Source organism: Schistocerca piceifrons, chromosome 7, assembly GCF_021461385.2.
Source record: "Schistocerca piceifrons isolate TAMUIC-IGC-003096 chromosome 7, iqSchPice1.1, whole genome shotgun sequence".
NCBI classification, from domain to species: domain Eukaryota; kingdom Metazoa; phylum Arthropoda; class Insecta; order Orthoptera; family Acrididae; genus Schistocerca; species Schistocerca piceifrons.
In genome coordinates this window covers 342696594-342722281 of record NC_060144.1, presented here as the reverse complement: position 1 = coordinate 342722281, position 25688 = coordinate 342696594, and the positions used below count along the sequence as shown (strand labels likewise).

At 42.0% G+C, this 25688-nt stretch overlaps 1 protein-coding gene across 1 annotated transcript in view; it reads right to left on the bottom strand.

Annotated features, from left to right (window-relative positions):
• LOC124805693 overlaps positions 1–25688 on the bottom strand; it is a 262026-nt gene that overhangs the window by 163611 nt on the left and 72727 nt on the right. The window contains exon 2 of the mRNA XM_047266263.1: positions 3615–3671. Coding sequence (XP_047122219.1) covers positions 3615–3671 — 57 coding nt within the window. The remainder of the gene's footprint in view (positions 1–3614; positions 3672–25688) is intronic.

The following is a 25688-nucleotide window of genomic DNA, read 5'->3' as shown; positions in this document are numbered from 1 at the left end:
ACGCCACCGCTGCAAACTTATGTCAAAGTGGACTGTCGCTCCGACCAGTTTGCAATCACCGTCGATGACGACAGCATTGTCTCATTACAGCCAGTAACTGTATTTGACAGAACCATGTTGAGAAATTTATAGTCCGTTCCACTTTGAAACAACAGTCTACGACCTTGTTTTGCATCAAGTGATAGGTTAGTGTTCAGCGACCGTAATAAACATACGTTACATTCCTCTAGCCATGGATTGTTGTAAAGTTAAGTATTTCACCTTGTTCAAGTTATAATAAAGCAGTGGTTCCCAATATTTCTTAGACCATTAGCCCTGATGGCCATCGGACATTAGCTAGTACCACGCCCTCCTCCCCGCTCCCCCTGCCATCTGTAGCCTCTCCCGCTGCCCACATTATCACTAACTATAGCACCTATGTAAACTGCAGTGTGAAAGACTTCTCTTATTTCTGAAATGATGAAAGATTATTGGTATTTAGTTTGTGTGTGTTTGTGTGTGTGTTTGTTAGAATGAATGACGAAGGAATTCGTCGTGCATCGCAAGTGCTAAGCACCACTCCCTCTCACATAAGAACGCTGACTATCCACAGTGAAAGTAGACACTTGATATGAAACATAATTCCCCTGAATTACTCCTCTCCATTGCTGTATTTGCTTGACCTACACACTGCATCCCCACTTAAAATCAATCAAGTTAAAATGTGTGCACTGTACTTGTTTGCTGCACTCCTTGTGCCGGCGTGGTTTGAGGCGTCCTGTCACGGACTGCGCGGTCCCTCCCGCCAGAGGTTCGAGTCCTCCCTCGGGCATGGGTGTGTGCGTTGTTCTTACCATAAGTTAGTTTAAGTTAATTAAAGTAGTGTTTAAGTCTACGGACCGATGAACTAAGCAGTTTGGTCCCTTAGGAATTCACACACATTTGAACATTTTTTTGAGCTGCACTCCTTCCTTCTGAACTAGCAGAAATTGAAAGACTTGCTTTGTGTCTCTTGCACTTACAGATTACTAGGAAGTCACTATGCACATTTTGTTTATTTACTTGTCCATAAGCTAGCTGTGTTGTATCGTATTTACATTGTCCAATGGCAGAACGTGCCATGAATCAACGACAGGCTCATTCATTACTCACTGCTATTCCGTGACGTACAGTACAATGCGATGGACCAGTACCGGTACAGTTTCGCGGAACATGCACCCTGTGTATGGGGAAGTAGATTGCAATGCCCTCGCTGTTGAAAAGCTGTACATCGAACGATTTTCTAATATGCATCATCCGTCACGACGAGTGTCTCTTCTCTCGATCAATGAATGTGGGAGACTGGTTCATTGGAATGAAGAAACGAAGGAGCTGGCAACATGAGGACCACTCACACATCCGATTTTGAAGAGGAGGTGCTGGAAGGTATTGCAGCGGACCCCACTACAACTCCTCGGCTTATTGCAAGTAAAATGGGCGCTGTACATACTAGCGTGTGGGGAGTACACGACGAACAACAATTACGCCGTATCACCCACAACGAGTCCATGCTTGTGACTGACTTAGCACCAAGGGTGACACTGTGACAATAGTTGCTCCAACAATGGCTTGATCGACCAGATTTCCTCCACTTAGCGCTGTTTACTGACGGGGGCTCATTTGATCGTGATGGTATTTCGAGCAGCAGGAATAGCCATGTGAGGGATGTGGGAAACCCTCACGCTGTAATAGAGTCACATCATCAAGTACGTTTTGCTGTGAATTTCTGGGCCGGCATTGTAGACGACAGTCTCATTGAGCCATATCTTCTACCTGACCGTCTGAATGGCCACATGTACTTGAGGTTCGTGGAAATAGTTCTACCTGAGTTGTTGGAGAAAGTACCCTTGGCTGTTCGTGAGAGGAAGTGGACACACAACGGTGCACACCCTATCTCCAAAGTGGATGTCCGCAACCATCTCAGTGCTGTATTTCCTGGATTGGAATGGGAGGTCCTATTCCATGGCCAGCGAGGTCACTTGACCTGACTCCCCTTCATTATTTCCTACGGGGATATCTCAATTCACTTGTAAATGAGATTCCAGTGGATACAGAGATGCAATTACTTTCCAGAATTGTAGCTGCCTATGATGTGATTCGAAACACGCCAGAGATATTTATCAGGGTGCATGAGAATCTTGTTCCCCAATGTCATGTTTGCACTGAAGTTGATGGCCGTCAGTTTAAGCCAATTTTGTACGGCACAGTACAAACTGTACGTCCATTGTGTCAGTGATAGTATATGCAGTTACCTGCAACTAATGTAAATAAAAAAGTACACGGTAATGTGATTTTATTCCTATTATCACTTTAAACTGGCTTCTCCGAGCCCAGGTTCTCCACCTCAAATTGTTTAGTGGAGCATCCTCTATGTCCTGTTACATTTTTACACGTTCTTACAGAAACATCGTGTATAACACATGAAGTGTCACTGGTCCAGTAGTAAACAGCCCATCTTATTTAAAGCCACTTGCAACTGTAGCACAAATGCTGGTCCTACATGACGCCATAGTCAGTTTCTTTGCAAACCACTAATGTTCCAAAGAAAATGCGTGTCTCATGCCGTATATCAGAGATGAGGTATGCTTGAAATTATGACACTGTTACATGTAAAATTTAAAAGTAACAAAGTAATGGGATCAACATTCATCTTTCCGTGCTTAATATCTTTAGGGTGCCGAATGTTTATTATTTTAAATTCGTATACCTATTAGGTATCTGAGGTATACGTGATAAAACCCGGTCTTTGTTGTGCATCTGATAATGTCCACATTCAGAGATGAAATGAAAAAAAAAAATTAGGTTATTGTGATACTTCTGCAAAGTCACTTAATGAATAACATTTACTTTTTCCTTCATTTATTGTTGGAATACACGTTAAGTTTGATTTTTCGTTTATGCTGGTGCGAGTGCGCCATTTATTCAAAAAATGGCTCTAAGCACTATGGGACTTAACATCTGAGGTCATCAGCTCCCTAGACTTAGAACTACTTAAACCTAACTAACCTAAGGACATCACACACATCCATGCCCGAAGCAGGATCCGAACCTACGACCGTAGCAGCAGTGCGGTTCCGGATTGAACCACCTAGAACCACTCGCCCACAGTGGCCGGCTGCGCCATTTATTGCACGCTGTTTTTCACAATTTATAACAAAAGTCATAAAATGAGATTTTTTTGCTCTTTGCATTGCGTCGTAGTTGCGGGAGCGATCTTAAGGGCGTCACAAAATTCTACGAGCAAGACCTTTCCGTTTATACAGGAAGTGTCAGTTCCTGGATGACTGAAAGTGATTCCTGCAACTTCCTCAGGTGCAAGTGTACTCACGGCCTTTGATAGCTTTTTCATTTACACTCTGTGAGCAGGAGAATAGCTGAGACTCCCAACATTTACACCGAATGTAGGTACTCAAAAGTTGCACCTGTTTTCCTACGAACCGTTCCACAATATGCATTGGCTTTCACCATTAGCCAAGAACTTTATTAGAATAACTTAACAGACACACAAGCACATTGCCCTTGTAATTTGCTATCATTATTACGTTCCATTTCGGACAAGCAGTATATAGAGACAAAATAACAAAATGCGTACTTACCGCAAAGCAATCCGGGTGTTGCATGCATGACGCATCCCGATGGAAATCCTCAGAAAACTGAAACAGAAATAACAATCATGTAAGCTCTGTAATCTTGGTTTATGAAACTATATTACAATATGTTTCTTCAGTGCACCTGTTACGACAGAATATACCTGGTAAATGAGGATCATATCTGCAAGATGCAAGATAAACTAATATATCCCACACATATTTCTTTACCGGTGTTTTACTTTTCTGGCAGGATCTACATTTTTTATTTGTTAATTTGATATCCGCCAGTGGTTTTATACTGTTAACGAATGGCGTCTCTAAATGACACGAAAAACTGGACTTTTTTTCCTTTTATATTTGGGTAGTGGACACAATTTCTCTGTGTAACTTGACGCAGCGTGCCACGTCTTGCTTTCCTGTGCCACCCTCATTGTCTCAGAGCTGCAGTTGGACGCAACGTCCTCAATTATTTGTTGAATATATTCTAATCGTTGTCTTCCCCTACAGTCCTTGCCCTCTTCGACTCCGGTTCTAACATGAAAGTTATTCCCTCGGATTTTAACATCCTGTCACCGTGTCCCTTCTCCTAGGCTATATTTTCCATTTATTCCATTTTATCCGATTCTGTCGAAAACCTCCACATTTCTTATCGGTTCACTTAAATTTCTGCACCCTTACTAGGATTACGGAGATGAAATGATCGTATTTGCAACAAACATTCTGAAAGCGGTCAATGTAGAAACTCTTTCCAGAAGTTCCGCGGAATGACGTTGACTCCATCACTGCATCGTGATCTTGAATACCAAAATATATAGGAAAGATCAAGAACATATTTTTTGTGTTCATCTTAGATTTCGTAACTTCGTACTATATGTTGTCTGTCTCAACGTCACTATTTTTTTTCTACGTTCGCAGCCTCTAAAGAAAGCTGTGGAATGATAAGTATGTCATTTATTCTGTTCCTCTTGACGATCAAATAGTTATGGCAAAGCGTTGCGTTCTTTCACAAATAGGATTGGAGCTGGTTTCTGCCCGGTGAAGAGCCACTACACTAGCACGCATTTGTGACCTCGGCTAAGGAAGTGAATCACTTCCTGAGTGGTTGTAATCATGAGATCCCCTAGAAGAAGCTCGATATGACATTCCTCATACCCTTTACTTTCGTCTTCACTATTGCCGGATTGGAGTGACCATTATCGAACCTCCTCCAACAACGTTCTTTTACGAATCATTATACATATAAGAGTGTAGTTGCCTCGGTAATCTATATCTGAAGACCACGAAGTTATGCAATATATACATGGAGCAAGCTATCAAGTGATCAAGGATACTTTTGGAAAGGGAATTTAAATTCAGAAGGAAGAAATAAAAACATTTATGTTCACCGATGGCATTTCAGTTCCGTCGGGGACGGTGAACCACTTGAAAAAGTATTTTATTTCCCTGGATACTGAAAAGAGTTTATAAGATGATCATTAACAAAAGTAAAACAATGGTACCCGAAGGTAGTCTAATTAAATCAGGCGATGCTGAAGGAAGATTAGTAGATGACATATTAAATGTAGTAGATGACTTCTATTATTTTGGCGACAAAGTAATTGAAGATAGTTGAAACAGAGTGGATATAAAATGCAGATTATCAATAATAAGGAAAGCGTTTCTGAAAAACATAAATTTCCTGAAGTTGAACATAAATTTAAACGTTAGGAACTCTTTTTTGAAATTGTTTGAGGTGGTATTTGAAGTGTAGATTTTTACGGAACTGAAATGAGAGTGATAAACAGTTCAGACAAGAAGAGAACAGAAGATACTGTAGGAGAATGCTAGAGAATAGGTGGATAGATCGGACAGCTACTGAGCAAGTACTGTTTTAAACTGGGAAGAAAACAAATTTAGAAAGAGATCTATTGACAGGACACATCCGAACGTTATACTCCGCTTTCCCACGCTAAACTCTTGTCAGCCACTGCTACCTGCTGTGACGTCAGTGAATAGTCACGACAGCAAACCATCACGGTCGCTAACATAGTTCTCCAAGTATTAAGGGATCATGTGCGGATAGTGCTCTAATTACCACCTTTCCATTCAATGTTGAAATGCCGGTGAACGAAATAAGAGCAGGCGTAATTATGACGTTGCAATTGCAATAACATTCCCTATAAAATTCTTCATATCATGTACCATTGTTTTGAGAACATTTGGAAGCAAAAGTCAGAAGGCTGTAATGGGTTGGCGCTGGCGTATTTATTGCTGTTAGAAGTGATTTATCTTGTCGCGAAATTGAAGTAGGTAGTTCCTGTGAATTAGTATGGGCAGACTCATTGTTAGCAACCGGAATAAAATAATAATTGGATTCTTTTACCGACCTACCAATTCAGATGATACAGTTGCTGAAAGATTCAAAGAAAACTTGGATTTAATTTAAAACACATGCCCGACTCATACGATTATAGCTGGTGGTGACTAAAATTTACCCTCGATATGTTGACGAAAATACATGTGTAATTCCGGAGGTACGTATAAAACATCATCCGAAATTGTGCTAAACGCATTCTCTGAAACTTATTTCGAGCAGTTAGTTCAAGAACCCACAAGAACAGTAAGCGGTTGTGAAAACACACTTGACCTCTTAACAACAAATAATCCTGAGTTAATGACGAGCATTAAAACGGATACAAGGATTAGTGAATACAAGGTTGTCGTAGCGAAATTGAATACTGCAACCCCCAAATCCTCCAAAAATAAACGAAAAATATACCTATACGAAAAGCAGATAAAAATTCACTTGATGCCTTCCTGAGAGACAATCTCCACTCCTTCCAAATGAATGATATAAGTGTAGACCAGATGAGGCTTGAATTCAGAGAAGTAGTATCGGTAGCAATTGAGAGATTTATACAAAATAAATTAACAAATGACGGAGTTGACCCTCCTTGGTACACAAAACGGGTCAGAGTACTGTTGCAGAAACAACGAAACAAACATGCCAAATTTAAACAGACGCAAAATCCCTGAGATTGGCGATCTTTTACAGAAGCTCGAAATTTAACTCGGATTTCAATGCGAGATGCTTGTAACAGTTTCCACAACGAAACTTTGTCTCAAAACCTGGCAGAAAATCCAAAGAGTTTGTGGCCGTATGTGAAGTATGTTACATCTACATCTACACTGATACTCCGCAAGCCACCCAACGGTGTGTGGCGGAGGGCACTTTACGTGCCACTGTCGTTACCTCCCTTTCCTGTTCCAGTCGCGTATGGTTCGCGGGAAGAACGACTGTCTGAAAGCCTCCGTGCGCGCTCTAATCTCTCTAATTTTACATTCGTGATCTCCTCGGGAGGTATAAGTAGGGGGAAGCAATATATTCGATACCTCATCCAGAAACGCACCCTCTCGAAACCTGGCGAGCAAGCTACACCGCGATGCAGAGCGCCTCTCTTGCAGAGTCTGCCACTTGAGTTTATTAAACATCTCCGTAACGCTATCACAGTTACCAAATAACCCGGTGACGAAACGCGCCGCTCTTCTTTGGATCTTCTCTATCTCCTCCGTCAACCCGACCTGGTACGGATCCCACACTGATGAGCAATACTCAAGTATAGGTCGAACGAGTGTTTTGTAAGCCACCTCCTTTGTTGATGGACTACATTTTCTAAGCACTCTCCCAATGAATCTCAACCTGGTACCCGCCTTACCAACAATTAATTTTATATGATCATTCCACTTCAAATCGTTCCGTACGCATACTCCCAGATATTTTACAGAAGTAACTGCTACCAGTGTTTGTTCCGCTATCATATAATCATACAATAAAGGGTCCTTCTTTCTATGTATTCGCAATACATTACATTTGTCTATGTTAAGGGTCAGTTGCCACTCCCTGCACCAAGTGCCTATCCGCTGCAGATCTTCCTGTATTTCGCTACAATTTTCTAATGCAGCAACTTCTCTGTATACTACAGCATCATCCGCGAAAAGCCGCATGGAACTTCCGACACTATCTACTAAGTCATTTATATATATTGTGAAAAGCAATGGTCCCATAACACTCCCCTGTGGCACGCCAGAGGTTACTTTAACGTCTGTAGACGTCTCTCCATTGATAACAACATGCTGTGTTCTGTTTGCTAAAAACTCTTCAATCCAGCCACACAGCTGGTCTGATATTCCGTAGGCTCTTACCTTGTTTATCAGGCGACAGTGCGGAACTGTATCGAACGCCTTCCGGAAGTCAAGAAAAATAGCAACTACCTGGGAGCCTGTATCTAATATTTTCTGGGTCTCATGAACAAATAAGGCGAGTTGGGTCTCACACGATCGCTGTTTCCGGAATCCATGTTGATTCCTACATAGTAGATTCTGGGTTTCCAGAAATGACATGATACGCGAGCAAAAAACATGTTCTAAAATTCTACAAGAGATCGACGTAAGAGATATAGGTCTATAGTTTTGCGCATCTGCTCGACGACCCTTCTTGAAGACTGGGACTATCTGTGCTCTTTTCCAATCATTTGGAACCCTCCGTTCCTCTAGAGACTTCTCTGCGTGACAGCAATGGAGATACTATCGAAGACATTGCTGCCAAAGCAGAGTTACTAAACACGGCCTTCCGAAATGCCTTCACAAAAGAAGACGAAGTAAATATTCCAGAATTCGAATCAAAAAAACTGCCAATATGACTAATGTGGAAGTAAATATCCTCGGAGTAGGAAACAAATCACTTAATAAAAGCAAGTCTTGTGGTCTAGACTGAATACCAATTAGGTTCCTTTCAGAGTATACTGATGCATTAGCTCCATACTTGACAATCATATACAACCGTTTGCTCGACGAAAGATCAGTACCCAAAGACTGGAAAGTTGCACAGGTCACACCGATATTCAAGAAAGGTAGTAGGAGTAATCCACTTAATTACAGACCCATATCATTAACATCGGTATGCAGCAGGATTCTGGAACATATATCGTGTTCGAACATTATGAATTACCTCCAAGAAAACAGTCTATTGACACACAGTCAACATGGGTTTAGAAAACATCGTTTTTGTGAAACATAACTAACTCTTCTTTCGCATGAAGTATTGAGTGCTATTGACAAGGGATTTCAGATCGACTCCGTATTTCTGGGTTTCCAGAAGGCTTTTGACACTGTACCACACAAGCGGCTTTTAGTCAAATTGCGTGCTTATGGAATATCGTCTCAGTTATGTGACTGGATTTGTGATTTCCTGTCAGAGAGGTCACATTTCGTAGTAATGATGGAAAGTCATCGAGCGAAACAGAAGTGATATCTGGCGTTCCCCAAGGTAGTGTTATAGGCCCTTTGCTGTTCCTTACCTCAATAAACGATTTAGAAGACAATCTGAGCAACAATCTTACGTTGTTTCGAGATGGCGCTGTCTTTTATCGACCAATAAAGTCATCAGATCATCAAAACAAACTGCAAAACGATTTAGAAAAGATACCGGAATGGTGCAAGAATGGGCAGTTGACAATAAATAACGAAAAGTGTGTGGTCATCTTCATGAGTGCTAAAAGGAATCCGTTAAATTTCGGTTACACGATAAATCAGTCAAATATAAGGGCCGTAAATTCAACTAAATACCTAGGAATTACAATTACGTACAACTTAAATTGGAAGGAACACATAGAAAATGTTATGAGGAAGGCTAACCAAAGATTGCGTTTTATTGGAGGACACTTAGAAAATGTAATAGATCTACTAAGGAGCCTGCCTACACCACGCTTGTCCGTTCTCTTTCAGAATACTGTTGAGCGGTGTGGGATACAGGATTTGGGCTGGGCATCATTAACAGAAAGGCGTTTTTCGTTGCGACGGCACCTTCTCACGAAATTCCAATCACCAACTTTCTCCTCCGAATGCGAAAATATTTTGTTGACACCGACTTACATAGGGAGGAATGACCACCGCGATAAAATAAGGAAAATCAGAGCTCGTACGGAACGATACAGGTATTTGTTCTTTCCGCTCGCTATACGAGATGAGATTAATAGAGAATTGTGAAGGTGGTTCGATGAACCCTCTGCCAGGCACATAAGTTTGATTTGCAGAGTATCAGTGTAGATGTGTAGATGTAGAAATAGATTTTAGCAATGTAGGAGATAAGGTGACAAATTAATATCTTACTTCCATTACAGTGGCATCAATAAAAATGCTTTCCTAAATTTTGTCATTACGTGTCTTTGCCCTGTGGACACTAAATATATCGTTTTTACATATGTTATCGGCACTATATTACTGAGAATACATATGTACATCCTTACGATATACTTCTACTTGTGATTCGTCACATGAAGAGAGCATCACCAGGATATTGGATCTGTGCGAAAAAAGCATGTTTTAGCAACTTTGTATTCATCAAACACGACTAACATCCAACAACCACAAACCCAACCTCAGTCATTAATGACAACCTTTAAATGACAATACTCGTCTTGACTGTCAGCGCAATGCTTTATTTATATATCATCTCATGGCGTGTTTCGGGATAACCCAACCGTCAGATGTGTTAAAATCAATACGAAGATATTTTTCCAGAGAATATTTTTATTCCCTCTTTATAACTGCAAGAAAATGTGAGTTTTTCTCACCAGACGTGTTGCGCTTTAATAACGTAAAGCACAATCAGTGGTCTGTAATTAAAGATATTTACGATTTGATTTGTTTTATAGATGGAAAAACAGTTCGTTAACAAATTGTAGATTTTTGCTTACGGCAATTCTGCTTGGCTAATTGCCTTCATTAGCTAATATTTGATAGCACGTCTTAGAAACTAACAATTTGTTAACGAACTGCGTTTTGATCTAGAAAACAAATCAAATTCTTAATATCTTTAATTACAGACCACTGACGATGCATGACGCGTGTGGTGAGAAAATGCGCATTTTCTTGTAGTTGTAATGACGGAACAAAAATATGCTCAGGAATTGTAAAGCAGCGACGGACAATATGGCTACACAAATGAAGACTTTAATGATATTTTGTATTTATTTGATCTAATGTTGAGGTTTACCTGAAATATCTCATGAGATGGTAAATTAAATTTAAAAGAATAGGTGTATAAGTGTGTTGTTACTTAGTGTCAGAGATAGTCATAGATCCTCTGAGAGACTGTTTGTCTAAAATGATACCATGGTAACATATCAACTGTTCATTTTGAAACAGTGTTATTTATCTGCAGCCTTCAACGTGGTGTTGCTTTAAACTTTCTTGAAGCAGTCATGGCACTAGTTTTTCTAATGCCCATTTTATGTTAACGTTCCATATCCTATTCACAAGGCGTTGTAGATATCTAGCATGGTCTGTCTACAATCTTTCAAAATCAGATCCCTCACTTTTCGCCTGTTTTTGAAACGCGTATACCAGTCGTAATTCTACGCCTGGCCTAAGTGAAAAGCAGAGCTTTTGCATTCCTCCAGCGGTTTCCCCACCTTTAAAACAAAACTTAATTGAAATACATTGCTCTTTCCGACCTCTGTCCCACCCAACAACTAATCAAATAACTGAGATCGTAACCACTATCTGCGCTGCTTCTGAAAGTTATATGGGGAGACACCGACCGGTGTTTTAGTCTAGTCACTATTAGCGTGAAAAGTTCAAACTTAGGAAACTTTTGGATACTACCTCGTAGTTGAGAGCGATTTACACTGATGGAAAAGTCATGTAATACCTCCTAATATCGTGTCGGCCATGGTTTTGCCTGGTTAGTGCATCATCTCGACGTGGCATGGACTCGACAAGTCTTCGGAAGTCACCTGCACAAATACTGAGCCACGCTGCCTCCATAGCCGTCGATAACTATGGAACTGTTGCCGGTCAGGATTCCGTGCACGAACTGATCTCTCAATTATGTCCCATAAATGCTCGATGGGAGATCGCTCGAATTGTCCAGAATATTGTTCAAACCAATCGTGAAAAGCTGTGGCCTGGTTATATGGCGCATTGTTCTCCATAAACATGTTGTTTGGCAACATGAAGTCCATGAATGGCTGCAAATGATCTCCAAGCAGCTGGACATAACCATATCCAGTCAATCATCGGTTCAGTTGGACCAGTAGACCCATGTCAATCCATGTAAACACAACTAATACTATTATGGAGGTGGTAGCACACTAAAACCCTACCATCAGCTCTAATCACGGTTTGGGGCCGAACCGATGTGATCACGGGCCAAGGAGAGGCGCTGCATACGATGTCGCGCTGTAGCAAAGACACTCGCCTCGGTAGTGTGCTTGCTGTATCCCATTAACGCCTAATTTCGCTGCACCGTCAAATGGTTCAAATGGCTCTGAGCACTATGGGACTTAACATCTGAGGTCATCAGTCCCATAGAACTTAGAACTACTTAAACCTAACTAACCTAAGGACATCACACACATCCATGCCAGAGGCAGAATTCGAAGCTGCGACCGTAGCGGTCGCGCAATTCCAGACTGAAGCACCTAGAACCGCTCGGCCACAACGGTCGGCGCTGCACTGTCGTAACGGATATATTCTTATTACGTCCCATGTTGATTTGTGCGGTTATTTCATGCAGTGTTGCTTGTTTATTATCAGCGACAGCTCTACATAACTGCCGATGCTCTCGGTCGTTATATGGCGACCCTCGGCCACTGCGTTGTCTGTGGTAATAGGAAAGGCCTGAAATTGGGAGTTCTAGACACACTCCTGACACTATGGACTTCGAAACATTGAATTTCCTAACGATTTCTGAAACTGAATATTCCACGGGTCTAGTTCCAACTGCCGTTCCGCCTTCGAAGTGTTTTAATTCCCGTCACGGTGCCGTAATCACGTCGAAAACACGAATCACTTAAGTATAAGTGACAGCTACGCTAATGCACTGTTTTCTTACAACTTATGTATGCGATACTTCTATATATGAGGATATCGCTAGCGCATGACTTTTGTGACCTTGTAACCTCCCCACAGATAAATTCTATAATAACCTCACAACAGTAAAAAATATAAGTATATAATTCACATTCAGTGTAACCTTCCAACAGATACACTCCAAAACCTCCCAACAGTAACATTTCGTAACCTACCAATAATACAATGTGACTAACTTTTCAATAAAATTGTCGCTCACTTATAACCTTTCAATAATGACTGTGAAATTAAACTGGTGAATTTTGGACGTCAGCAGCGCTGCAGCATGGCCCTGAAAGATCATTCTGAATAAATTGAAAATTCTTACCTCAATAAGGTCGCCGGATAACGCGTATATATTTGCTCCTATAAGAAATTTTTCTGGCACAGCCCTGTGCAATGCTAGCCGATAGATTTGTCATGTATAAAAGGAAACAACTGATTTTTCTTTACAATAATCGGGGTGACCATGGATTGGAGAAATTAGTAAGTTCTTTAAATTGAGGTGAATGATTATCAAAAGTTAATTTTTTATACGAAAGATTATTATTAAGAGATTTTTTAAAACATTTACATGGGGCTTGACATAACAATAGTACATATGCGCGAGGCTGCTTTTACCTTATATTATATCGCTCAGGCTCCGCCATCGCTCCCCACGACCGGCCCAGCCAACTCGATGCACACGACTGTTCGCTACTACTTACTATTACTGCTACACAGTTCGCACTGCATACAACACTGCTCTCTGGTCTGAGAGTCTCTTGCAGCTTACATATCGCAGGCAGCGCGGGCGAAATTACATCTGCTCGAGTGCGCTAGCAACAAATTCCTTAATCGTGGACCTCTTACTACCTCATTGACTTTAAGATTCGATCTGCTCTTGTAAAAATCCGTGTCATCTGCAAACCAACGAGAGTTGTTGGTTCTGGTTGTCCCGGGACGTCGTTAGTGTACGAAGAGGATTTTATTGCTGGACTCCGTGTGCCAAGCGTAGCACCTCGCACAGAGTCACGGTCCAACCTACGTAAGAGCTGAAGAAAGAGGATACAGACACGCTGCCAGGTCGCACCGCAACGCCGCGCTGTACAGGGATACACATCTGAGGAAGACGCGTCGCCGCCGCTCCACATTTCTATGCGGGACGCAGTGTGGGAGCCGCGGCAGCCCAGCTTATCTGCGATGTCTGTCGCCGCGTCGCGGTACAGAGACGTCTCAGCTCGGCACAGCCAGCAGATCCCCGACAGAGATGCCGCTCTGCGGTTCACGGCGCTTACTCATAGCACCAGCTCCACGAATAAGAGAGTGCTTGTTGCGAGCAACATTTAACTACCCATCATAAATGTTATTTTCGTTAATCCAAAGATATTTGAAAACTGCAGCCAGCTGGTGTCGACTTCTTGGCACGACGTTTCGGTTGACAAGCAAGAACCATCTTCAGGTACTATTTAAAAACAGTCATAGGTTGCACAAAGGTTTTTATTAACTAAAGAACGGCGCGTTTTGCCCGGGTAGGGCATCATCTGGTTATGTTAAAAAATCAAAAATTCTCTGTCAAAAAGCATCCGTCAAAGCAGAATATGTAGTATTTTTTTAACATAGCCTGATGATGCCCTATCCGTGCGAAACGCATCGTTCGTGAGTTAATAATGAACAATGTGCATGTTTTTTAAATAGTAGCAACAGTAAGGTTGCTGTACAACCACGCCAAGATGAAATTGCATGATTTTTTTACATCTCTAGATATTATTGTTTATTGAACTGTTAATTAGACCGCCCAGCTAAGAATGCTATCTATACGTTCACTCAAGAAATTTTACAAGCATTAAAAACGAAATAGCACCGGTTAGCTTTTTCTGTTACCTAACTATGGTATTATACTGTGTGAATTACAGTATTCTCCTAGATAAACAGAGGTCACATGGAGTTGATGGTATTGCCAACAAATGGGTAATGTCATACTTTCGCAAAAGAACACAGAAATGTGTACTTAATAATTCCACCAAGGTATCCATGGAAAAGTCTTCTGATTGGTGAGGAAGGACTTTTGGGGTTCCACAAGGGTCAAACTTAGGACCAGTATTGTTTCTCATAGGCGTAAACAATGTTACTTCTCAAATACAAAAAGCAAAATCAGTTCTTTCTGCGGATGCCACTAGTATTGTAGTCAGTCCAAACGTACATACACCATTAGAAAAAATTCTAAATAATGTTCTTAAAAATATTATTGAATGGTTTTCTGCAAACCACCTCACCCTCATTTAAAAAAAAAAAAAATCACATAATCAGTTCTGCACGCCTAGCGGCAGTGCACAAATGATAAATGTAACACTTGGTTAGGGAATAATAACTAGGGTTGCAACTTCAAAAATTTGAGGTGTTCATATCGATGAGAATCTAAACTGTAGACAACATATTCTGGAAATCCTAACACTTTAGTTCAGCCACATTACTGTTTCGAATCACAGTAAATCTAGGGGAGAGGCAAATTAGTAAGTTAACTTATTTTACGTATTTCACATGGTATAATGTTTTGGGGGAACTCAACTTTAAGAAAGTGTTCATTGCTCAGAAATGTGCTGTGAGAATAATATGTGGTCATTGCCTACAATAACCTTGTAGACATCCGTTTAATAAGTTAACAATTTTAACTACTTCTTCACAATAAATTGATACCATAACGAAATTTGTTGTACAAAATCCACTGCAGTTCAAAAGCAACAATGATTCACATAATTATAGAATCAGAAAAAAATTGTATTAATTTCTCCACATTAAGGTTATCTTTAGCATCAAAAGGCGTACACAATACTATCACCAAAAGTTGTGATCACTTACTCAATAACATAAAATGTCGGACAAACAGCAGCGTCAAATTTGGAAAGAAAAGGAAAAGGTTCTACTTGTCACCTACTTCTATTCCGTACAAGATTTTCTGCACAATGTCACCACGAAAAATTTGAAAACCAACTGCAAAAATTTGTAATCGACAGCTTCTTCTATTCCGGATAAGACTTTTCATTTCTGTAAAGCGTAAAAAGTGCTGGACAGGAAAACTGATTTACATATGTATTTAAACAATAAAATACACGCGCAGACACACTTGTAAATGATCATAACGTGTAGGCCTTCACGGCAGGCATCTTCATTAGTTAAAACAACCGCGGTGAGAGGTATAAAACTTCTTCTCCCTGACGTTTCGTGGCCAACTGTCGCCAAAATCTTAGTGGCAGAATTGTACCTGGAATATCGCGTTGAGATAGTCCCCAGATGAGACTAACTTACTTGTGATGCGAAAGGCAAATGTGATGATTATGTTCCATTCGCTTGTCCTGTACTGTGTGTGTGGCGTGAGTAATGCAAGTTTTGTTGTATTTTGCCGCATTATTTGTTAGACTACTTTTTTCGTTAATCCTTTAGCGAATTGAGAAGAGCAACGGTCTTCCATGAACCCTAGACTTATTGATACAATGTTTGAGGGCGAGTCGATAAATAAGCCGGGAAGGAGGTTGGCAGCATCAGCAGCGTTCTTACCAACCTTGAATTTATTTTGGGTTTAGACATAAACCCTCAATCAGTTTATTCACTTATCCCAACTTTTGACAAAGCCTTGAAACTCAGCGTATAATAACTCTTGTGGTAGCTGTCGCACCTAACGAGTGTTCTCTCGGGCTATGGCCTCATCGTCTTTAAATTGCTCCCCTCTCAGTTTTTAAGGGGTAAGCAGATGAAAATCAATTGGCGCTTGAAAGGGATCCACGATCCCTTGCTCACTGTTATTTACTGTGTATTCACACAGGTCAAGCGTAGCTCCAACGATCAATGATGTTGTTCAGTTAGCAGTTACTGAACGCCGCGGCTACGGCCTCAGTAGAGAGACATAACTGCACTGATTAGTGAGAACAGCGTATTTTTGTAAAGTGTATCAGAATACAGAATGGAAAATACCAGTGTTCGCGCCAACTGCGTCTACCATTATTGAATTATAAGTGCGGTACAGATCACAGTATTGACAACGTGTGTGTATCTTCAGAAAAGCGGGTGTGACATTACTTTGCTCTCTGTTAAAGTTAACCGTGGGTAATCCGCAAAACGAAGGGGGTGAATTACCTCGCATTGTTTCTAAAAAGGAATACCGTACGTTGATGTTGTATTCAACAGGTTCCTTTCCAGTGATCTCGCAGCTTGCAAGAGGCCCAAGAATGCATATTTTATTTGTATTACTACAAGTAAATAAGCAAAAAATGCAGAAAAAAGACTTGTACCTAAATAAAATAGGTTGGAATACACTGATTTACATAGCGCAACCTTAACAATGGTTTTGATTACCATAAAACCCATTTTTATCCTACATTATTACGCAACCAAAGTTTCTTTGTTAAATCTCTCTTGATAAAAATATATTTTCCTTAGCATTAGGCTCGGTTACAAAACTCAGACTTTGGGCTGCAGTATTATTGTATATGTTTTGGCAATTAGTTAACCGGCAAATTACATTTTTATTAAGCTTCACTGATCTTGTCAGTAAATAGGAATAGGCATCTAATCTGTTTTGGAAGACGAGTCTGTTCTTTATTCATATAATTGATTATGAATAAAATTAGCTTTCATTACAGCTCTTAAATAACAACGGGTCTCTTCAAGCGCTACAGCAGCTTCACATGCAAGAATGCTCGCTATTCAACGTTATCCATCGCCAGCCACGTGGAAGTGGTTTGTTATACTAATTTTACTGCTAACGGAATAATAAAGAAAGACAGCAAGAGGAAAGGAACTAAGGAAAAGAAAAGGGAAAAAAAGGAAAATCTTACATTAACAAGTAAATTGGGACTGTTCGGTGGATGTTCGAAGCGTTATCAATTAACTGTTTGCATAATCCCTGCATCTGTCTCGTTGTGTGAATACGGGCATTGTAAGTCAGAACAACCTCTCCGTTGTCACAAGTGCAGCTTGTTTGCATCCCGATTGAAACATTTTGGTTTTTTCTTATGTGTTGGGGGAAGGGGAGTCGGGAGAGGGGATACGATGATGCTTCCGTTCTATGCAGTACCACTTTCACTGAAGTAGGCAGTCATTAAGCCGTCTCTCGTCCGCTGTAATTATCCTCAGTATGAAACCCTTCCCTTCTTTACAGCAGCGCCTGATGTCTTGCAGCTGTAGATCCATCCTAGTCCAGTTGTGTCCTAAAACTAATTGGCAAGCACCCAACGTGCACAAAAGGAATGAAAATTCAATTATTCACGTATGATGCTCTGCGAGAGCAATCCACGATCCACGACTTGTCACGCGAGGGTCTGCGTGCTTCAGTTTCGTCCATTGTTCGATTCCTATAACCAGTTGAATACAGCAGACCGTGAAATAAGTTTGTCACTATATAAATACGCTTTCAACGCGACTGTCTAGTCCGTTGACCAACTAATAAAACCGTTTTCGTGTGTTGTAGCTGGGTACAGTGCTGTAGCGTGCCTGTCGTTTTGCGCTAACTGCACTTTATTGGTCTTTGACGGCGAAATTCTGTGTACTGACTACCACCCAGTCTATGCTGCAATCTTTCAAAAACACATGCGTGCGAAAATTGATATGGTATGCTTAGTGATTCACCCTCGAACGAATAATCAGAACAGTCAGATAGAATTTTAATGGTGCAAAAGGGCGAAGGCGAGAAGGAACATTTGTCGTAACCAAAACTCTGTACCGGAATGGGGTTTGCCCCGGTCCTTGCCTTTAGGAGGCAGCGCCCTACTAATTACGTTGTCCAAGCACGTCTCACGGAGCGACTCAAAGTTCAACTAACCATTAGTTCCTTCATCTCTCTTCCTAACTCCATTGATGCTCTGTCTCCCACGATACTGTAGGGCTGTCACCCCTGGGGGGAGGCGTACAGCAGAAAGTTCGACCCAGGTTACACCTCAGGGAGGTTAACGAGACGCAGCCTCACTCTTACGAAAACATCGAGCTGGAAAATTTTTTACAGACAAAGCAAGTATCAAGCGCATTACTGAAAAATTCGTGGGGAAGTCTATTTAGATTTTGTAAGAGCGTGTATGTTAACATCCATGTCATCTATGAGAACCCCTTCATAGTCACAGGCGACACAGCCATGAGTGGATCCCATACAGAAAAATCATTCTGTGAATACTCTGCCGCAGCAGGGTGAAGTGTATACGATGCAATCAGATTATGATGAAAGGTTACATGTTGTCTGTCGAAAGAATTCGTGTGGCATGATCCGCTGAGAGCCCGCAAGGAGTACGCTCGGCCGCTCACTCGAAAAGGGTATTTATCCAGCGCTCACAATGGCCACTTCCATGCGATGGAAGTTAATGTCGTATGTGCATTTGTATCGTGTAAATAAGTGTAATGCCAACGGCCAGATCACCGATGTTCTATCGGGCTGGGATAGCACTTGGATGGGTGACCATCCGGTCTGCCAAGTGCTGTTGGCAAACTGAGGAGCTACTTGATTGAGAAGTAGCGGCGCCGCACTCGGAAACTGGCATACGGCCCGGAGAGCGGTGTGCTGACTCCATGCCCCTACATTTCCGCATCCAGTGCCCCATGTGGGAGCCGGTTGCTGTGGCCGAGCGGTTCTAGGCGCTTCATTCCGGAATCGCGCTGCTGCTACGGTCGCAGGTTCGAACCCTGCCTCGGGTATGTATATGTGTGATGTCTTTAGGTTAGTTAGGTCTAAGTAGTTCTAAGTCTAGGGGACTGATGACCTCAGATATTAAGTCCCATAGTGGTTAGAGCCATTTTTGAACCCCTTGTAGCTGAGGATGACGCGGCGGCCGGTCGGTACCGTTGAGTCTTCATGGCCTGTTGGGGAGGAGTTTAGGTTTTAGTTATAGATGAGTGTAATGGACTGATGTAGCGTTATGTTTGTGTTGTGTGATAATGAGAGAGGGGAGGAGCTAAATCCAGGAGCGGAACATAGTCTACTCCTCTCGAAAGCACCACGGGGGCCCCCTGGCTTAGCGTCCGCCACACGACAGGCGGATCACCATCACCAGTGTCAAATACCCTCATTTCATGACAGCATGCGTAGATGTTTGGAGTTTAATCCAAGATATTGGAGCGGACATATGATAACGGTATAGATGTCATACGCCGTCAACTTCCGAACCAGTTTAATTCAGTGTCGAGCGCCACTGCTCAGACGTGCGTCTTGACTTCGGCTATGGAGGTGCACAATTAGACTCTTGAGAGGACGGTACCGAAACAGCATATAAGCACTGAAATATATGGGCCTGCTGAAAAGAAATGCCTTCGAATTTTTTACGTCAAAACTCTTAAGGCTTTTTAATCAAAACAAACTTTATTAACATTCTACATCTTTATTCTTCATGTCAACATATTTATATCTCAACATAGTCATTCTTGTACGAACACATATCTCCGAATAAGAGAATAGTTTGTTGATACGATCCCTGTAGAGTGTTGGACTTTCTCACGGAGCCACACACTCACCGCTACTTCCACTGCTTCGTCACTTTCAAAATGAACCTCTCGAAGGTGTTCTTTATGTTACGGAAACATATGACAATCAGATGGAGCCGAATCAGGATTGTGTGGAGGGACGATCGATGACAGTGTATCCAAGGCGTCTGATTGTTGCAGATGTTGCAGCGTTCGTGCGTTGTCTGGCGTTGTCTGAAGGAAAGGCTGCAACATGTGTGGTCGAACTATTCGAATTCATGCTTTCAGTTTTATGAGAGTGTCGCAGTACCGTTTACACTTAACGCTGGTGCCTTTAAGCATGTACCACACTTTGAACGTCCCAGAACACTGTGAGCATGGCTTTGCTTGCTGATTATATGATCCAGTAGTTATTTTGGCGTCGCTGATCCCTTGTGGCGGAACTCCACTGATGCCCACTTGTTCCCGGGGTCAAAACGATAAACCCAGCTTCCATTACCTGTCGCAATGCTATTAAGGAACCCGCCATCCTCACGCTCCATCCGCGCAAGAAACTGTTGAAAGATGTCCATTCAGTTCTATTTCGTGTCAGAAGTGAACATTCGAGCCATCAACGATGCACACAGTTTACTGTACCGTAGCTCTGCTATGGTGGCCAGCACAGGCTCTCCTGATATGCCACTCTTGCCTGGGAGCTGTGGCTGTGTTATCCGACGGTTTTCTCTGATGTGTTCATCAACCTAGTTCCGATGAGTCTCGTTGGTTGCCGTACGCTATCGTCCACTCTGATTATTGTCACACACGTTAATAGTACACTATTGGCCATTAAAATGGCTACACCAAGAAGAAATGAAGATGATAAACGGGTAGTCATTCGACAAATATGTTATACTAGAATTAATATGTGTTTACATTTTCACGTAATTTGGGTGCATAGATCCTGAGAAATCAGTACCCAGAACCACCACATCTGGCCGTAATAACAGCCTTGATACGCCTGGGCATTGAGTCAAACAGAGCTTGGATGGCGCGTACACTTACAGCTGCTCATGCAGCTTCATCACGATACCACAGTTCATCAAGAGTAGTGACTGGCGTATTGCGACGAGCCAGTTGCTCGGCCACCATTGACGATACGTTTTCAGTTGGTGAGAGTTCTGGAGAATGTGCTGGCTAGGGCAGCAGTCGGACATTTTCTGTATCCAGAAAGGCTCGTACAGGACCTGCAATATGCGGTCGGGCATTATCCTGCTGAAATGTATGGTTTCACAGGGATCGAATGAAGGGTAGAGCCACGGGTCGTAGCACATCTGAAATGTAACGTCCACTGTTGAAAGTGCCGTCAATGCGCACAAGAGGTGACCGAGACGTGTAACCAATGCCACCCCATACCATCACACCGGGTGATACGCCAGTATGGCGATGATGAATACACGCTTCCAATGTGCGTTCACCGCGATGTCGCCAAACACGGATGCGGAAATCATGATGCTGTAAACAGAACCTGGATTCATCAGAAAAACTGACGTTTTGCCATTCCTGCACCCAGGCGCTCCTGTCTCTGATGCAGCGTCAAGGGTAACCGCAGCCATGGTCTCCGAGCTGATAGTCCATGCTGCTGCAAAACGTCGTCGAACTGTTCGTGCAGATGGTTGTTGTCTTTCAAACGTCCCCATCTGTTGACTCAGGGATCGAGACGTGGCTGCACGATCCGTTACAGCCATGCGGATAAGATTCCTGTCATCTCGACTGCTGGTGATACGAGGCCGTTGGGATCGAGCACGGCGTTCCGTATTACCGTCCTGAACCCACCGATTCCATGTTCTGCTAACAGTCAGTGGATCTCGACCAACGCGAGCAGCAATGTCGCGATACGATAAACCGCAAACGCGATAAGCTACAATACGACCTTTATCGAAGTCGGTGATGGTACGCATTTCTCCTCCTTACACGAGGCATCACAACGTTTCACCAGTCAACTCCAGTCAGCTGCTGTTTGTGTATGAGAAACGGGCTGCAAACTTTTTACATGTCAGCACGTTGTAGGTGTCGCCACCGGCGCCAACCTTGTGTGAATGCTCTGAAAAGCTAATCATTTGCATATCACAGCATCTTCTTCCTGTCGGTTAACTTTCGCGTCTGCACCACGTCATCTTCGTGGTGTAGCAATTTTAATGGCCAGTAGTGGAGCTTCAGTGTTTCCTTAATTACAAAGACGAGCAACCCAACGTCACGCACTAATGATGTGGATACGTTCATCACCGTACACTAACTCTCAATTGGAGGCGCGTTTCCTGCGGTCTGAAAGTCGATTACAGCACACTGTTCCTCACACACCAACATAATTACGTTACACACCGTCATGTTACACGCTGCTGCCCTCTAGCGGCGGAGTGTTGTAGCTTACGTCAGCGAAGCAGGAAAGTCTAAGGAGTAATTTGCATGAAAAGTAATACTTCAACCGATAATGAGAACAGGTTAAAAAAATTTCGGAGGCATTACTTTTTAGCACACTCTCGTAGTATTCGTGAGATATTCCTTTCAGAGCCCCATACTTAACAATCGTATACATCCGCTCGATCGACAAAAGATCCATACCCAAAGACTGGAAAGTCAGACAGGACACACCAATATTGAAGAAAGTCAGCAGGATTAATCCACTAAATTACAGGTCCATATCATTTACGTCGATTTGTAATGGAATTTTGTAACATATATTGGGTTCGAAATTACGAATTACCTCGAAGACAACGGTCTACTGACACACAGTCAACATGGATTTACAAATCATTGCTCTTGTCAAACACAACTAGCTCTTTACTCATACAAAGTGCTGAGTCCAATTGACAAGGGGTTGCATATTTCTACATTTTCAGAAGGCTTTCGACACTGTACCCCACAAGCGGCTTGTGGTGAAATTGCGCGGTTATGGAATATCGTATCAGTCATCTCACTAGACTCGCGGTTTCCTGTCAGAGAGGTCACTGTTCGTCGTAACTGGCGAATATCATCGAGTAAAGCACAACGACTTCTAGCATTCCCCGAGGTAGTGTAGGCACTCTGCTGTTCCTTATCTACAGCGTTAGTCACTAACTATTGCCACCTAGTTGTTGTTGTTGTTGTGGTCTTCAGTCCTGAGACTGGTTTGATGCAGCTCTCCATGCTACTCTATCCTGTGCAAGCTTTTTCATCTCCCAGTACCTACTGCAACCTACATCCTTCTGAATCTGCTTAGTGTATTCATCTCTTGGTCTCCCTCTACGATTTTTACCCTCCACGCTGCCCTCCAATACTAAATTGGTGATCCCTTGATGCCTCAGAACATGTCCTACCAACCGATCTCTTCTTCTGGTCAAGTTGTGCCACAAACTTCTCTTCTCCCCAATCCTATTCAATACTTCCTCATTAGTTATGTGATCTACCCATCTAATCTTCAGCATTCTTCTGTAGCACCACATTTCGAAATCTTCTATTCTCTTCTAGTCCAAACTATTTATCGTCCATGTTTCACTTCCATACATGGCTACACTCCATACGAATACTTTCAGAAATGACTTCATGACACTTAAATCAATACTGGATGTTAACAAATTTCTCTTCTTCAGAAACGCTTTCCTTGCCATTGCCAGCCTACATTTTATATCCTCTCTACTTCGACCATCATCAGTTATTTTGCTCCCCAAATAGCAAAACTCCTTTACTACTTTAAGTGCCTCATTTCCTAATCTAATTCCCTCAGCATCACCCGACTTAATTAGACTACATTCCATTATCCTTGTTTTGCTTTTGTTGATGTTCATCTTATATCCTCCTTTCAAGACACTGTCCATTCCATTCAACTGCTCTTCCAAGTCCTTTGCTGTCTCCGACAGAATTACAATGTCATCGGCGAACCTCAAAGTTTTTATTTCTTCTCCATGAATTTTAATACCTACTCCTAATTTTTCTTTTGTTTCCTTTACTGCTTGCTCAATATACAGATTGAACAACATCGGGGAGAGGCTACAACCCTGTCTTACTCCCTTCCCAACCACTGCTTCCCTTTCATGTCCCTCGACTCTTATAACTGCCATCTGGTTTCTGTACAAATTGTAAATAGCCTTTCGCTCCCTGTATTTTACCCCTGCCACCTTCAGAATTTGAAAGAGAGTATTCCAGTCAACATTGTCAAAAGCTTTCTCTAAGTCTACAAATGCTAGAAACGTAGGTTTGCCTTTCCTTAATCTTTTTTCTAAGATAAGTCGTAAGGTCAGTATTGCCTCACGTGTTCCAGTGTTTCTACGGAATCCAAACTGATCTTCCCCAAGGTTGGCTTCTACTAGTTTTTCCATTCGTCTGTAAAGAATTCGTGTTAGTATTTAGCAGCTGTGACTTATTAAGCTGATAGTTCGGTAATTTTCACATCTGTCAACACCTGCTTTCTTTGGGATTGGTATTTCGCCTGTTTCATACATCTTGCTCACCAGATGGTAGAGTTTTGTCAGGACTGGCTCTCCCACGACCGTCAGTAGTTCCAATGGAATATTGTCTACTCCGGGGGCCTTGTTTCGACTCAGGTCTTTCAGTGCTCTGTCAAACTCTTCACGCAGTATCATATCTCCCATTTCATCTTCATCTACATCCTCTTCCATTTCCATAATATTGTCCTCAAGTACATCGCCCCTGTATAGACCCTCTATATACTCCTTCCACCTTTCTGCTTTCCCTTCTTTGCTTAGAACTGGGTTTCCTTCTGAGCTCTTGATATTCATACAAGTCGTTCTCTTATCTCCAAAGGTCTCTTTAATTTTCCTGTAGGCGGTATCTATCTTACCCCTAGTGAGATAGGCCTCTACATCCTTACATTTGTCCTCTAGCCATCCCTGCTTAGCCATTTTGCACTTCCTGTCGATCTCATTTTTGAGACGTTTGTATTCCTTTTTGCCTGTTTCACTTACTGCATTTTTATATTTTCTCCTTTCATCAATTAAATTCAATATTTCTTCTGTTACCCAAGGATTTCTACTAGCCCTCGTCTTTTTACCTACTTGATCCTCTGCTGCCTTCACTACTTCATCCCTCAAAGCTACCCATTCTTCTTCTACTGTATTTATTTCCCCCATTCCTGTCAGTTGCTCCCTTATGCTCTCCCTGAATCTCTGTACAACCTCTGGTTCTTTTAGTTTATCCAGGTCCCATCTCCTTAAATTCCCACCTTTTTGCAGTTTCTTCAGTTTTAATCTACAGGTCATAACCAATAGATTGTGGTCAGAGTCCACATCTGCCCCTGGAAATGTCTTACAATTTAAAACCTGGTTCCTAAATCTCTGTCTTACCATTATATAATCTATCTGATACCTTTTAGTATCTCCAGGGTTCTTCCATGTATACAACCTTCTTTCATGATTCTTAAACCAAGTGTTAGTTATGATTATGTTGTGCTCTGTGCAAAATTCTACAAGGATGCTTCCTCTTTCATTTCTGTCCCCCAATCCATATTCACCTACTATGTTTCCTTCTCTCCCTTTTCCTACACTCGAATTCCAGTCACCCATGACTATTAAATTTTCGTCTCCCTTCACAATCTGAATAATTTCTTTTATTTCATCATACATTTCTTCAATTTCTTCGTCATCTGCAGAGCTAGTTGGCATATAAACTTGTACTACTGTAGTAGGTGTGGGCTTCGTATCTATCTTGGCCACAATAATGCGTTCACTATGCTGTTTGTAGTAGCTTACCCGCATTCCTATTTTCCTATTCATTATTAAACCTACTCCTGCATTACCCCTA